Source organism: Rhincodon typus, chromosome 28 (assembly GCF_021869965.1).
Source record: "Rhincodon typus isolate 14 chromosome 28, sRhiTyp1.1, whole genome shotgun sequence".
Classification (NCBI taxonomy): domain Eukaryota; kingdom Metazoa; phylum Chordata; class Chondrichthyes; order Orectolobiformes; family Rhincodontidae; genus Rhincodon; species Rhincodon typus.
The window spans coordinates 29,231,972-29,244,847 of NC_063359.1; the positions used below are offsets into that span (position 1 = coordinate 29,231,972).

The following is a 12,876-nucleotide window of genomic DNA, read 5'->3' on the forward strand; positions in this document are numbered from 1 at the left end:
TTGACCACTCTATCGACCTGCGTTGCCATGTTCAGGGTACAATGGACCTGAACACCCAGATCTCTCTGTGCATCAATTTTCCCCAGGGCTTTTCCATTTACCACATAGTTTGCTCTTGAATTGGATCTTCCAAAATGCATCACCTCGCATTTGCCTGGATTGAACTCCATCTGCCATTTCTCCGCCCAACTCTCCATTCTCCGACAGTCCCCTTCACTATCTGCTACTCCACCAATCTTAGTGTCATCTGCAAACTTGCTAATCAGACCATCTATACCTTCCTCCAGATCATTTATGTATATCACAAACAACAGTGGTCCCAACACAGATCCCTGTGGAACACCACTGGTCACAGTTCTCCATTTTGAGAAACTCCCTTACATTACAACTCTCTGTCTCCTGTTGCCCAGCCAGTTCTCTATCCATCTAGCTAGTACACCCTGGACCCCATGCGACTTCACTTTCTCCATCAGCCTACCATGGGGAACCTTATCAAACGCCTTACTGAAGACCATGTATATGACATCTACAGCTCTTCCTTCATCTATCAACTTTGTCACTTCCTCAAAGAATTCCATCAAGTTGGTAAGACATGACCTTCCCTGCACAAAACCATGCTGCCTATCACTAATAAGCCCATTTTCTTCCAAATATAAATAGATCCTATCCCTCAGTATCTTCTCCAGCAGCTTCCCCACCACTGACGGTCTATAATTACCTGGATTATCCTTGCTACCCTTCTTAAACAATGGGACAACATTAGCAATTCTCCAGTCCTCCGGGGCCTCACCTGTGCTCAAGGATGCTGCAAAGATATCTGTTAAGGCCCCAGCTATTTCCTCTCTCGCTTCCCTCAGTAACCTGGGATAGATCCCATCCGGACCTGGGGACTTGTCCACCCTTATGCCTTTTAGAATACCCAACACTTCCCCCCTCCTTATGCGGACTTGACCTAGAGTAATCAAACATCTATCCCTAACCTCAACATCCGTCATGTCCCTCTCCTCAGTGAATACTGACGCAAAGTACTCATTAAGAATCTCACTCATTTTCTCTGACTCCTCGCATAACTTCCCTCCTTTGTCCTTGAGTGGGCCAACCCTTTCTCTAGTCGCCCTCTTGCTCCTTATGTATGAATAAAAGGCTTTGGGATTTTCCTTAACCCTGTTTGCTAAAGATATTTCATGACCCCTTTTAGCCCTCTTAATTCCTCGTTTCAGATTGGTCCTAATTTCCCAATATTCTTCCAAAGCTTCGTCTGTTTTCAGTCACCCAGACCTTATGTATGCTTCCTTTTTCCTCTTTGCTAGTCTTATAATTTCACCTGTCATCCATGGTTCCCTAATCTTGCCCTTTCTATCCCTCATTTTCACAGGGATGTGTCTGTCCTGCACTCTAATCAACCTCTCTTTAAAAGCCTCCCACATATCAAATGTGGATTTACCTTCAAACAGCTGCTCCCAATCCACATTCCCCAGCTCCTGTCGAATCTTGCTATAGTTGGCCTTCCCCCAATTCAGCACTCTTCCTTTAGGACCACTCTTGTCTTTGTCCATCAGTATTCTAAAACTTATGGAATTGTGATCACTATTCCCAAAGTAATCCCCTACTGAAACTTCAACCATCTGGCCGGGCTCATTCCCCAACACCAGGTCCAGTATGGCCCCTTCCTGGACTATTTATATACTGTTCTAGAAAACCCTCCTGGATACTCCTTACAAATTCTGCTCCATCTAAACCCCTAACACTAAGTGAATCCCAGTCAATGTTGGAAAATTAAAATCTCCCATCACCACCACCCTGTTGTTCCTACATTTTTCCATAATCTGTCTACATATTTGTGCCTCTATCTCATGCTCGCTGTTGGGAGGCCTGTAGTACAGCCCCAACATTGTTACCGCACCCTTCCTATTTCTGAGCTCTGCCCATATTGCCTCACTGCTCGAATTCTCCATAGTGCTTCAGCATAGCTGTGATATCCTCTTTGACCAGTAATGCAACTCCTCCACCCCTTTTACCTCCCTCTCCATCCCGCCTGAAGCATCTATATCCTGGGATATTTAGTTGCCAATCTTGCCCTTCCCTCAACCAAGTTTCAGTAATAGCAATAACATCATGCTCCCAGGTACTAATCCAAAGACCAAACCCTGCTCCTTCCCCAGAGCTCTGAATATTTTCACTCTTCAACAATATCTGGTTCCCTTTCAGACAATAAATTCTCAAGCTTTTCTGTTAAAAATAAAGTCTACACCATCTGTTGGCTAAGTTAACCTCCAATCAAACTGCTTTCTCCATGTATACTCTAGCAAATCCCTACATAATTATAAACACATCCATCAAGTCGCCCCACAGCCTTTCGTGCTCCGAGGACAGCAATCTCAGTTTCTCTTGACATATCTGAATTCTACACTCCTGGTAAATGTCTAGTATATCTTATCTGCACCCTCACCAAGGGATTGACATTAACCTTGAGAAAACCAAAATAAAAATCGTTTAAAGACTCCAGGTTGTTTGTGTTACCAACATTTCCACACTGCATCCATGGTTTTGCAGCAGAATAAACTTGATTTACTGGTTATAATTATTGGCTTTCATACAGAGGAGTTTTTCAATTCCCAGCTGAAGCAAGTGGGAGTGTAACTAACCTCTGGAACAGCATCCTGCAGAAACCAGTTTGACTTCCTGCACTTCATGCCCCACTTCAACGGGAGCCTCCGCCTGCGAGGTTGAGGCACTTCTGGTAGGGGACTATAATACAACAAACAAGACTGGGTCAAAGGAAAGATTAGATGCAACCATCTTAATCTCAGGTATAGATACAGACTGGCTATAATAAACAAGGTCAATCTCAACAGTTATTATATTCTCATGACTAAAGACACTGAGGGTTTACTCCAATCACTACTTTTCAATTATCTAACATATTTATTCGATTGACAAGACATGTAGCTACAATGCAGTCAGTCTGTAAATGTGCTTTGTACTCACCCATACTTAGGTGCAAAGACCAACATATTCTTTCCTCTTCTCTTGATCTCGTTAGAAGCACTATCAGTCAACTGACCAATATTCTCTGGTAAAATAATATTCGGAGGAACTGGAGGTACTCGAGTACGGAGACGAAAAATACATTTTTTCTTTTTAATTTCTTTACCACAAATAAACCTTTAACACAAAAAAGGTGAGTACATTAAAGCTCTCTAATCAACATCATCTGAGATTCCCTTTGGTTTGGAGTCCAATGCACATCCCAACATTACATACTTTCAACTTTAAGCCACTGAGTGTTGGTGGAAAGTTATATCATTGTAAAAATTGTGGTGTTTCTCATGTGAATAGAACTCATGAAATTCTTTGCAAGACAGTAATCCAGATGTTAAATAGTGAACATACAATAGAACAAAAACTCAGTGCTTGAATACAATCAATGTGAAGTTTCTTGTTAAGTCATTCATCTTTCTTCCTCTTGCTATGCCACAATTCTACCCCTGATTGTGAATGCAGTCTGCATGCTTGTCCTTAGACTGCTGACAATGTCTCCCTATTTATTTCCACAATAGAAACACAGATGTTGAACCGATAGACTTCGAGCTATGGACTGACACCTTCCCATCGGAGCAAGAACAGTCACCAACTCACTAAGCGTAGGCACGAAGCTAATTAAGATGCAATACTGTACCACTAAGTGCCTTCCACTGAGGATGAACTCAATTTTATAACATGCGCAAGTTCAGAAGCTGTAAATGGGTTTTGGATGAAGCCACACAAGGTGAACATATCTCCCTTCTCACACCAGATATTAATTGCAAAATTGACCTCTGGCAATTTGAACTCTAAACTGTCAGTGAAGGAGGCTTCTCGGTGAAACATCTACTTCATTTTTAAATAGCATGTTGTTTGATTTTTTTTACTGCCCATGAAGGGGAGGCAAGTGTTTCAAGATTAACCAGGGATTAGCAATAGCCTTAAATAACAACAAACTTAGCAGGTCTGGCAGCATCTGTGGAGAGGGAGAGTGAATTAACAGTTCAAGTCTGATATGATTGTTCTTCATAACTGAAGCACTTGAAGTGAAGAACCCGATTCTGAACAGTCATACTAGACTAGAAACGTATACTCTGTCGCTGTTTCCACAGATGCTGCTAGACCTGCTGAGCTTCTCCAGGAGTTTTTTTATATTTCAGATTTCCAGCATATGCAATACTGGGACCAGCCTTGCCAAAAACTCCCACATCCCGAGGTTGAATATTAAAAAAACACGAGGATAGGTTTAGTGATCGTGAGTCAGAGTGAAGGTCTTGGTTGTCATTTTCTCATTTTAAAGTTATGCATTATAAATCATTCATGTAACATGGAGGTATGTTCTAGAATTTAATTTGTTCCTTCAAATTCATATCCTCACATCAGTCACTGAGGTAAAATATAATAAAATTCCTCACAGGCTTTGATTCAGAATTATTTTTAAACTTATTTTCTCCACCCTCTGGTAAATTTAGTTGTACTACAACAATGCATTCTGAATATGAGAGAGAAGCATTAACTAATTGTTGCACATTAGGTCAGTGTTAACTAATTATTTCTCTAATCAAATATTCTAGTGTTTATGTGATTAATTGAATATTCAAAGTTGACCCACCAAGGAGAAGTGTGATTTACAGATAGTAGGAACTGCAGATGCTGGAGAATCCGAGACAACAAGGTGCAGGGCTGGATGAACACAACAGGCCAAGCAGCGTCATAGGAGCAGAGAGGCTGACGTTTCGGGCCTAGACCCTTCATCAGAAAAGGGGGAGGGGAAGGGGGTTCTGAAATAAATAGGGAGAGAGTGGGAGGCGGATAGAAGATGGATAGAGGAGAGGATAGGTGGAGAGGAAACAAACAGGTCGAAGAGGCGGGGATGGGGCCAGTAAAGGTGAGTGATTTATATTTATTTTGTATGATCATGATTAAAAGCAGAATTACAGAATTGTTATGGCACAGGAGGAGGCCATTCAGCCCATTGTGCCTGCACCAGCTCTTCAAATGAATATCATTACCTAATACCAATTCCCCTGCTTTTCCCCATATCTTTGCACACTATTTCTATCCAAATAATCATCCAATGCCTCAAATAGAAGAAATATAACATTACAAACAGCCATGGCAGAAGTCTTAACTTTCCATCATGACAAGATGCATTAGCAGCCCTGCGATAGACTGCTTATGCCATTGTGAAACAGTACAATGTAGGGAACTGGTTGCATTCAATTAAGCAAGTTCAGTTCAACTGACCCTTTCTCAACACTAGGGTGCATTTAAATATTTTACTACTTTGGTTTCCATTTTTTACAACCCTCTGTCAGTGCTTCCCAAACTGTTGTCTGATGTGACCCATTTTAACACTTGAAAATTACTGTGATCTCAGATGCCAGCAAAAACAAAGCACCATACGAACATTCAATTCAGAATTATTAAAGTTTACACAAAATAATACATCACATAAACACAAAATCTGTTTTAAAGTACATTATGAAATGTCATTGTTTTACATACTTGTGTGGGTCTCAGCTAAGTTCTCCATTTTTTCCAGTGGCACAGTGAATTCTGGCTCCCCCCAGTCCACACCAAAACAGCAATCAGCTACTTTTGCATCACTGCACCCCATCCAGGCCCATACCAAAAGTTACCAGGCTGGGACACAAGACTCAGAATCTTAAGGAACATACACCAAAGCATGTGCAAACTATTTCACAGGTTTGAATTTTTTATTGCAAAAATATACTTTATTCATAAAAAAACCTTTATAAGAAAACCTTTATGTACATACTAAAAGTACATACGTACTAAAGCACAGTATAGTCTTTGCATAGAAGAGAGAAAACAAACACTGGAATTTGACATTCTCGCATTTTCAAAACCCAAAAGGCATTCCTACTCATGCAAGACCCTATTTACATACATTTTGAGGCAAAGAGAGGGTCTGAGAACTGAATGGACTCTTATTACACTTTGGCAGAAAGACCTTAGACAGTGGTCTTCCCTATTGCGTCTTGGCAGCAGCTACCCAGGCTATAGTGTGTCCCTTAACATCTAGTCTTGGACGCTGGAATGTGCCAGTTCTGCAACACTCGATTGAGGTCAAATCTTTACACTGGAAGACCAACAAGTTTTGAGCAGACCAAACAGAGTCTTTCATCAAGTTGATGGCCCTCCAGGATGTTGATGGTTCTCTTGGTGTATGTCCTGGGGAACAGACCATAGAGCTCAAGTCCTGTGTCATGGTGCTATTCGGGATGAACCTCGACAAAAATCACTGCATCTCTCGAGACCTTCTTCACAAAGGCACATTCTGCTAAATGACTTTGACAGTCTGCTCAGGGAACCACACGACAGGACTAACCCCTTTCATTTCCCGCAGGGTCTCAAGGGCACTACATGCTGACCACTTCCTGATGGACTTGTGGTCAAAGCTTTTCTTTGCAAATTTTTCCATGAGGGACAGGTGATATGGAACAGTCTAACTACAGCGCTCCACGGCACTGAGGCCAGACCCATGCATCACAACATTGGGGACAGGCAGAATTTCAGTATGCAGCCACACACAAAGGTGACCAGTGTGAGGGCAATGTTGGGTTTATTCCTCCCTCTCCTTTGTTCAGAGTTTTGTACCTGGTGTCCCTGCAGACGCAGTCTGTCTTTGACCTCCAGGTGAAGTAGAAAATGGCTCATGTGACTGCTAAGGCGCAAGTTTGGGGAATGGGCCAGACTTGTTCTTCATGCAGTAATACCTACATATACATGTTTGAATGTCTCATGTCTCTGAATGGTCTGTTCTACAATCTATTCACATGAAGAAAATAATGCCAGAGGATAGTAGAGCTACAGCACCATTTAGTGGTTGCAGCAAGCAAACACTGTGTCAGAGGACCTGTTTATGTTCGAGAATTCCATATTAACTTCCAATGCTACAAAACGTCAAATGGACATTCACAGATTGGTGGTATATGCAGACAAGCGGCAGATGAAATTTAATGTAAATAAGTGTGAAGTGATTCATTTTGATACGAAGAATGAGAAGATCCTAATATATAAAGAGTACAATTTTAAAAGGGATTCAGTAGCAGAGGAACCAGGGGTATAAGTGCACAAATCAATGAAAGTGACAGAAAAGTTTGAGAAAGCAGTTAACAAAGTATACGGGATTCTGAACATTATAAATAAGGGCACGGAGTACAGAGCAAGGTGGCTATGATAATTCTGTATAAAACACTCGTTCAACTTCAACTGCAATACTGTGCCCAGTACTCTAGGAAAGAATTAGTGAGCATTAGGGAAGTGCAAAAAAATTTTACAGGAGTGGTTCCAGGTATGGAGACCTTCAGTTAAGGAGAACAGAAGTTTAGAAAGGAGATTTTAATATAGGTGTTCAAAATCATAAAGAATATGACCAAATTAGATATGCAGAAAGATTACAGAATCAGAGGACACTAACTTAAGGTGACTGGCAGAAGAAGAAATATCAAAATGAGGGAAACCTTTTTACGCAGTGTATGGATCTGGAATGTGCTGCCTCAGGATGTGCTGGAGAATTGAATAATCATCCAGAGAAAAATATAGCAGGGCTATGGGTGAAGAGTGTGGAAGTGTGACAAATAAGTCACTCCTGCACAAAGCTATCACAGACACAATGGGCTGAATTATACATTTATAATTTGGTCTCATTATACATCGTAACCATTATACGAATATATGTTTTTTGTATCAACATAACATCATGAAAAATTGTGAGAGCAGGTAGTGAAACAGAAACTGCATAGTTCTCAATAAAATATGTTAGTATAGATCTTCATGTTGTAAGCTAATGTCCTTCAGGAAAAGCAAAAGATATTTTTAACAATTACACATACTGCAGTTGGAGTGGGAGCAGGATTCATGCTTAGGACCCAAGGATGAGATATTTTTTAAACACCTTGTTCAGAGTTGTTATTAAACACCTCTGGAGCAGGTAGGACTTAAACTCGGGCTTTCTGGCTCAGAGAATGGGACACTACTACTGTACCACAAGAACCATCCAGATAAGATTGACAGTTAGTGGTTTAATGAACTGCATGTGTTTTTTTCATGATTAAGTCTCTCTTTAATTGAATTAATGAAATAAAGATGTGCCTTTGGCAATTGTGTTAAATGTTACACATAAAGCACAGATAAAGTCTTACCGGCTTTTGTAGCTGTTTAAAGCATTGAGGAGATGCTGCTTTCGTTCGAGCACTGTGGTTTCTGTCAGCTGAAGAGAAATAAGTGTTTATTCAGTACTGAAGCAGTGCAATATTTCAGCAATATCTACTGAGAGTTTAATCTGTAAATGGAATTTAATTGATTTTTTTTAAAAAATGCTGCAGAACTACCATAGAAATGTTTTTGTCCAAACTTGACAACAGAATTATTAACCACTTTGTTTTTTGTCTCAACAGCTTCCTCACTAACTCATGCGAGATGAATATATCACTGTCACCCAGCATGCTGGGTACATGAGCTAACCAAGAGCTGGAAAACTCAATTCAATACTGATGATTAAGATTAAATTTCATTCTAGGCTGGAATATAGACCGAAGGGTTCCAAAACAAAAAAGTATTGTTATCATCTAGTAGGATCTGTCAGGAATAGCTGAGACCAAATGGAACTAGGAAACAGGTGATGGTTATATATTAACTTTAGGACAATTGGGTGATAGCTGGTATATACACATAACATAAGTCTTTTTTAACCATGGGGAAACAAGTTATCAGTTGGGAGTTCGTGGTGTATGAACTAGAAATAAAATTGATGAGATAAGTATATGACTAGATTCTGTCTACCCACAAAAACATAGAAAATAGGAGGATAAGTAACTTATTCAGCCCTTTGAGCTTGCTCCACTATTCATTATGATCATAGTTAATCATCCATATCAACAGCCTGTTCCTGCTTTTCCCCAATATCCTGTTAGCACCAAGTGCTATATCTAACTCCTTGAAGTCATACAATGTTTTGGCCTTGACTGCTTTCTATGTAGCAAATTCCACAGGCACACCAATCTCTGGGCGAAGAAATTTCTCCTCAACTCAGTCCTAAATGGTTCACACCACATCCTTCCACTATCACTCCTGGTTTTGGGGACTGCCCTATCATTGGAAACAATTCTTCTTGTATCTACCCTAGTCTTGTTAGAATTTTATAGGTTTCCATGAAATCGCCCCTCGTTCCTCTGAACTCCAGTGAATACAATCGTAACTGATTCAACCTTACCTCATATGTCAGTCCTGCTATTCCAGGAATTGCTCTGGTAAACCTATAGCAAGAACATCCTTCCTCAGATAAGGAGACCAAAACCACACACAAAATATTCCAGGTGTGGTCTCACCGAGCCCCTGGATAAGTGCAGCAAGACAGTCCTGCTCCTGTACTCAAATCCTCTCACAATGAAAGCCAACATACCATTTGTTTCCTTGACCCCCTGCAGCATCTGCACGTTTACCTTCAGCAGCCGGTGTACAAGGACATCCAGGTCTTGTTGTACATTCCCCTCTTCTCAATTTACAGCCATTCAGATAATAATCTTCCTGTTTTCACTCCCAACGCGGACAACCTCATATTTATTCACATTATACTGTATCTGCCATGTGTTTTCCACTCACTCAATTTATCCAAATCACATTGAAGCATCTCTGCATCCTCCTCATAGTTCACCCTCCCACCTAGCCTTTGTGTCTGTATTTTAACCTCTGGAATTTAACACATTCAGCCTGGATTTCACCCTCCTTCCCTCATAGTCATTCCCTTTGCACTTGGGAGTCACCTTTGCTGCCATTCACTGCATCTTCCGATGCATTCTGTTCGCAACATGGTCATCAGAACTGAACCCATTACTTCACCTGTAGCATTGTAACCAAAGGCACTGCAAAACCTATTCCATTTCTCTGACCATTCATATCAACATTAGGTTTGTTTTCATTAACTGCTTTGGAACCTGGTTTTAATTTCATTATTCACAACTCCCTTCACAAAACTCACTGTACAGTATTAATTACTATACAGTTGTACAACTTCTGCACCTGGCAATTCAAAGTGACTTTTTCTGTGCCAAATAATTCAAGTTATCCTCTGTTTAAATGGTAGATTTTAAATACCACAGCAAAATGGGAATCAGTGGCCAAATGGAATAATAAGATAACTCAAATCAGGTTGAATGTATTTCTATTGCAGATTTTTCACCAAGTATGAAATACTTTGTTATTCTTCAATTTATTTTTCACTTGTCTCTCCAATTACTTAAATTTGAAGTATCACTGGGCGAATGTTTTAATTCTTCCAAAACCCAACCACTTAGGAAGAACTTAAATCAAGCCTTTTGTTTCTATTGTACTCTTATAGCAGGATGGCTGGTTTGCAATGCAGTGACATCAACAATATGGGTTCAATTCTTGCACCAGCTGAGGTTATCGTGAAGGACTCTCTTTCTCAACCTCTCCCTCAGCTGAGTTGTGGTAAACCTCAGGCTAAACCACCACCAATTGTCTCTCTCTAATGAGACAGTAGCCCTATAGTCTGGTGGGACTATGGCAACTTTACCTTTTACCCCTTATTTAATTTCAAGTTCAAAAATTGGCAATCTTAGAATTGATTTCAGTATCCAAGACATTTGTGTGGAGTATCCAGTTTTAGTGCTTCATCTTTATGCACCAAGTTTTGTAGTTTAAATGAATTAGGAGTGTTTTATCACCACAATTCTCACACTCTCCCAGTCCAGGGAGAACAGAATTAAAGCTTAGGGACTACATGCTTAGCTGATGTTTTTTTTTGGACTCCACATGTCCCAGCCTGATTCCCACCCACAGTTAAAACCAGGGCAAAATCCAGGAGATAACTAGTCAAGCTGTTCCACTTGGAGGGTTCTATACAAAGCAATAGGTTAATTGACAGACTGAAAACATCTTAAGAAAACTAATTTGAGGGTTCACAAAGCAATTAAACACTTGTAACTTTAACATTAAGAACTGCATTAATGTTCTCAATGTCTTTTCCACAGTTACTGAAACCAAGCCATAACCCCTGATCGTATTTAGAAAGTCCTGGCAATTATGATTGTTTCTGCAGAGTCTGAATTTTACATTGAACCTCACATCCTTTTGAATATTTGTTCTTCTGATTTCACATTTTCATTCTAAGGGCTAAGAGCCTGAAATGAGTTGGTTTCAAATGACAGTAACTAGCAGTGAGGTCCACTACTTAACACTTATCAAACAGGCTTCAAATCAAAGATTATTTCAAGTATTTCTCCAACTATTGCTCGAGACAAGCCAGTTTTAATGTTATAAAAATTCTTTGATGTAGAATATTATTTGTACTTCTGTCAGAGCAGGCAAGTGTTGCACTATACAACAGCTCAACAGTAACATGCAGACCCACCTTTCCAAGCTGGAGGCTCAACCAGTTTTGATTAATAAATATTAATATTTCCTCTTCAAAATCAAAGTATTTCTTTTTTCCACGGACCCCTAAATTGTATAAAACAAGGTGCACGACATCTACCCTAAAAACAAAAGGACAAGATTTTAAAAAAATAACTAAGTGCTTCCAAATATTCAAATCATTTACTGACAGTGCAGTTATCAGAAGTATGGAAATGGGGCATTTGGAGCTTGTGTGTGTGGCATCTAGATTTACCGCACTTTCATTTGTCTCTGCAAAAGGAGGGAGAGAATGGGGTGTCTGGTGTGTCTCTTTGTCCATTTTAATGCTCTCAGCCATCACCAGGATACCATTTGCAACAACGAGAACCTAAAAGCTGCACAGAGATGGACTGGGCCTGAAAAATTCAAACTTGCATTCCAAATACTGTTGACCACAAAATATTGCAACATCTTGCAGTAAATGATAATATGTTTGTGTAAATATACACCTGCAGTACATTTATCCATATTATGTATGCAACACATGGCTAAAATGTGGTTTCCATGGCCACATCTGTGGGTGGTCAAGAATTTCTACTGGACAACACCTCCATGGAATATTGGGGCTTATACATCGATCATAATGAAAATCATAACCATCAGCAAAGTTCAAAACTTAAACATAGGCAACATATTTTTGAAACAGCTTTTAACAACAACTAAAGTCATAATTTTGATAGGACACAGCGTTGCTATAACTCACGCAGCTTTGAGAAAAAATTGGTGTAGAACGTGATAAGCATCAATCAGATTTCATTACACTGAAATATCTCTGTGGCCCATCAGTGCCCATCTTAGGGGAAGGGGAAACTACAAAGGTAGCTTTAAAAATATTAATGATGTCTTTATAATAATTCCACTGCTTAACGGTGATTCTTATTTTATGGAACTACCTTCTTTCTTGGGAAAATACAGAACTATGGTAGCTGCGGAAACCGCATCCTTACCTATCTGTCAGCAAGCCTGCCCTGATCTTCTCAGAATCAAAACATTCCTATTTTTGTTCAATGTTTTCCATTATCCTTGAATGTATTGTCTCATTTTATTAGTAATTTTGCATTGTGGTTCACTGTGAATGATTACCTCCACCTCTGCCTCGTCTTCACGAGGAATCTGGTTTTTACCAGAGTGAACTTGCTGTGGTCAGATTGAGTTAAGGGACTTGTTCATAACTTGCTAAAAGGCAGCTCTTTTTCTCCCTGCGAAATGACATGGCATCACAGGAATAACTACATATGCAGATGGATCATGACAGCCATTTTTAACAGAGGCACCCATCACCTACATTGGGAACACGCACTCCGTTTTTATAAATAACCTCCATTTTAGAGAAGATTTTCACCTGCTCCTCAGTTTTATTTTTGATGAGTGAATTTTTATGTTAATTAAACAATTTGCTCCTCCCCT

The 12,876-nt window shown here is 39.9% G+C and overlaps 1 protein-coding gene across 1 annotated transcript in view; it reads right to left on the reverse strand.

Moving 5' to 3' along the window:
- phf19 (PHD finger protein 19) overlaps nt 1–12,876 on the reverse strand; it is a 45,267-nt gene that overhangs the window by 10,655 nt on the left and 21,736 nt on the right. Inside the window, exons 9-12 of the mRNA XM_048613732.1 lie at nt 11,426–11,549; nt 8,196–8,263; nt 2,989–3,165; nt 2,646–2,748 (exon numbers count right to left, since the gene is read on the reverse strand). Coding sequence (XP_048469689.1) covers nt 2,646–2,748; nt 2,989–3,165; nt 8,196–8,263; nt 11,426–11,549 — 472 coding nt within the window. The remainder of the gene's footprint in view (nt 1–2,645; nt 2,749–2,988; nt 3,166–8,195; nt 8,264–11,425; nt 11,550–12,876) is intronic.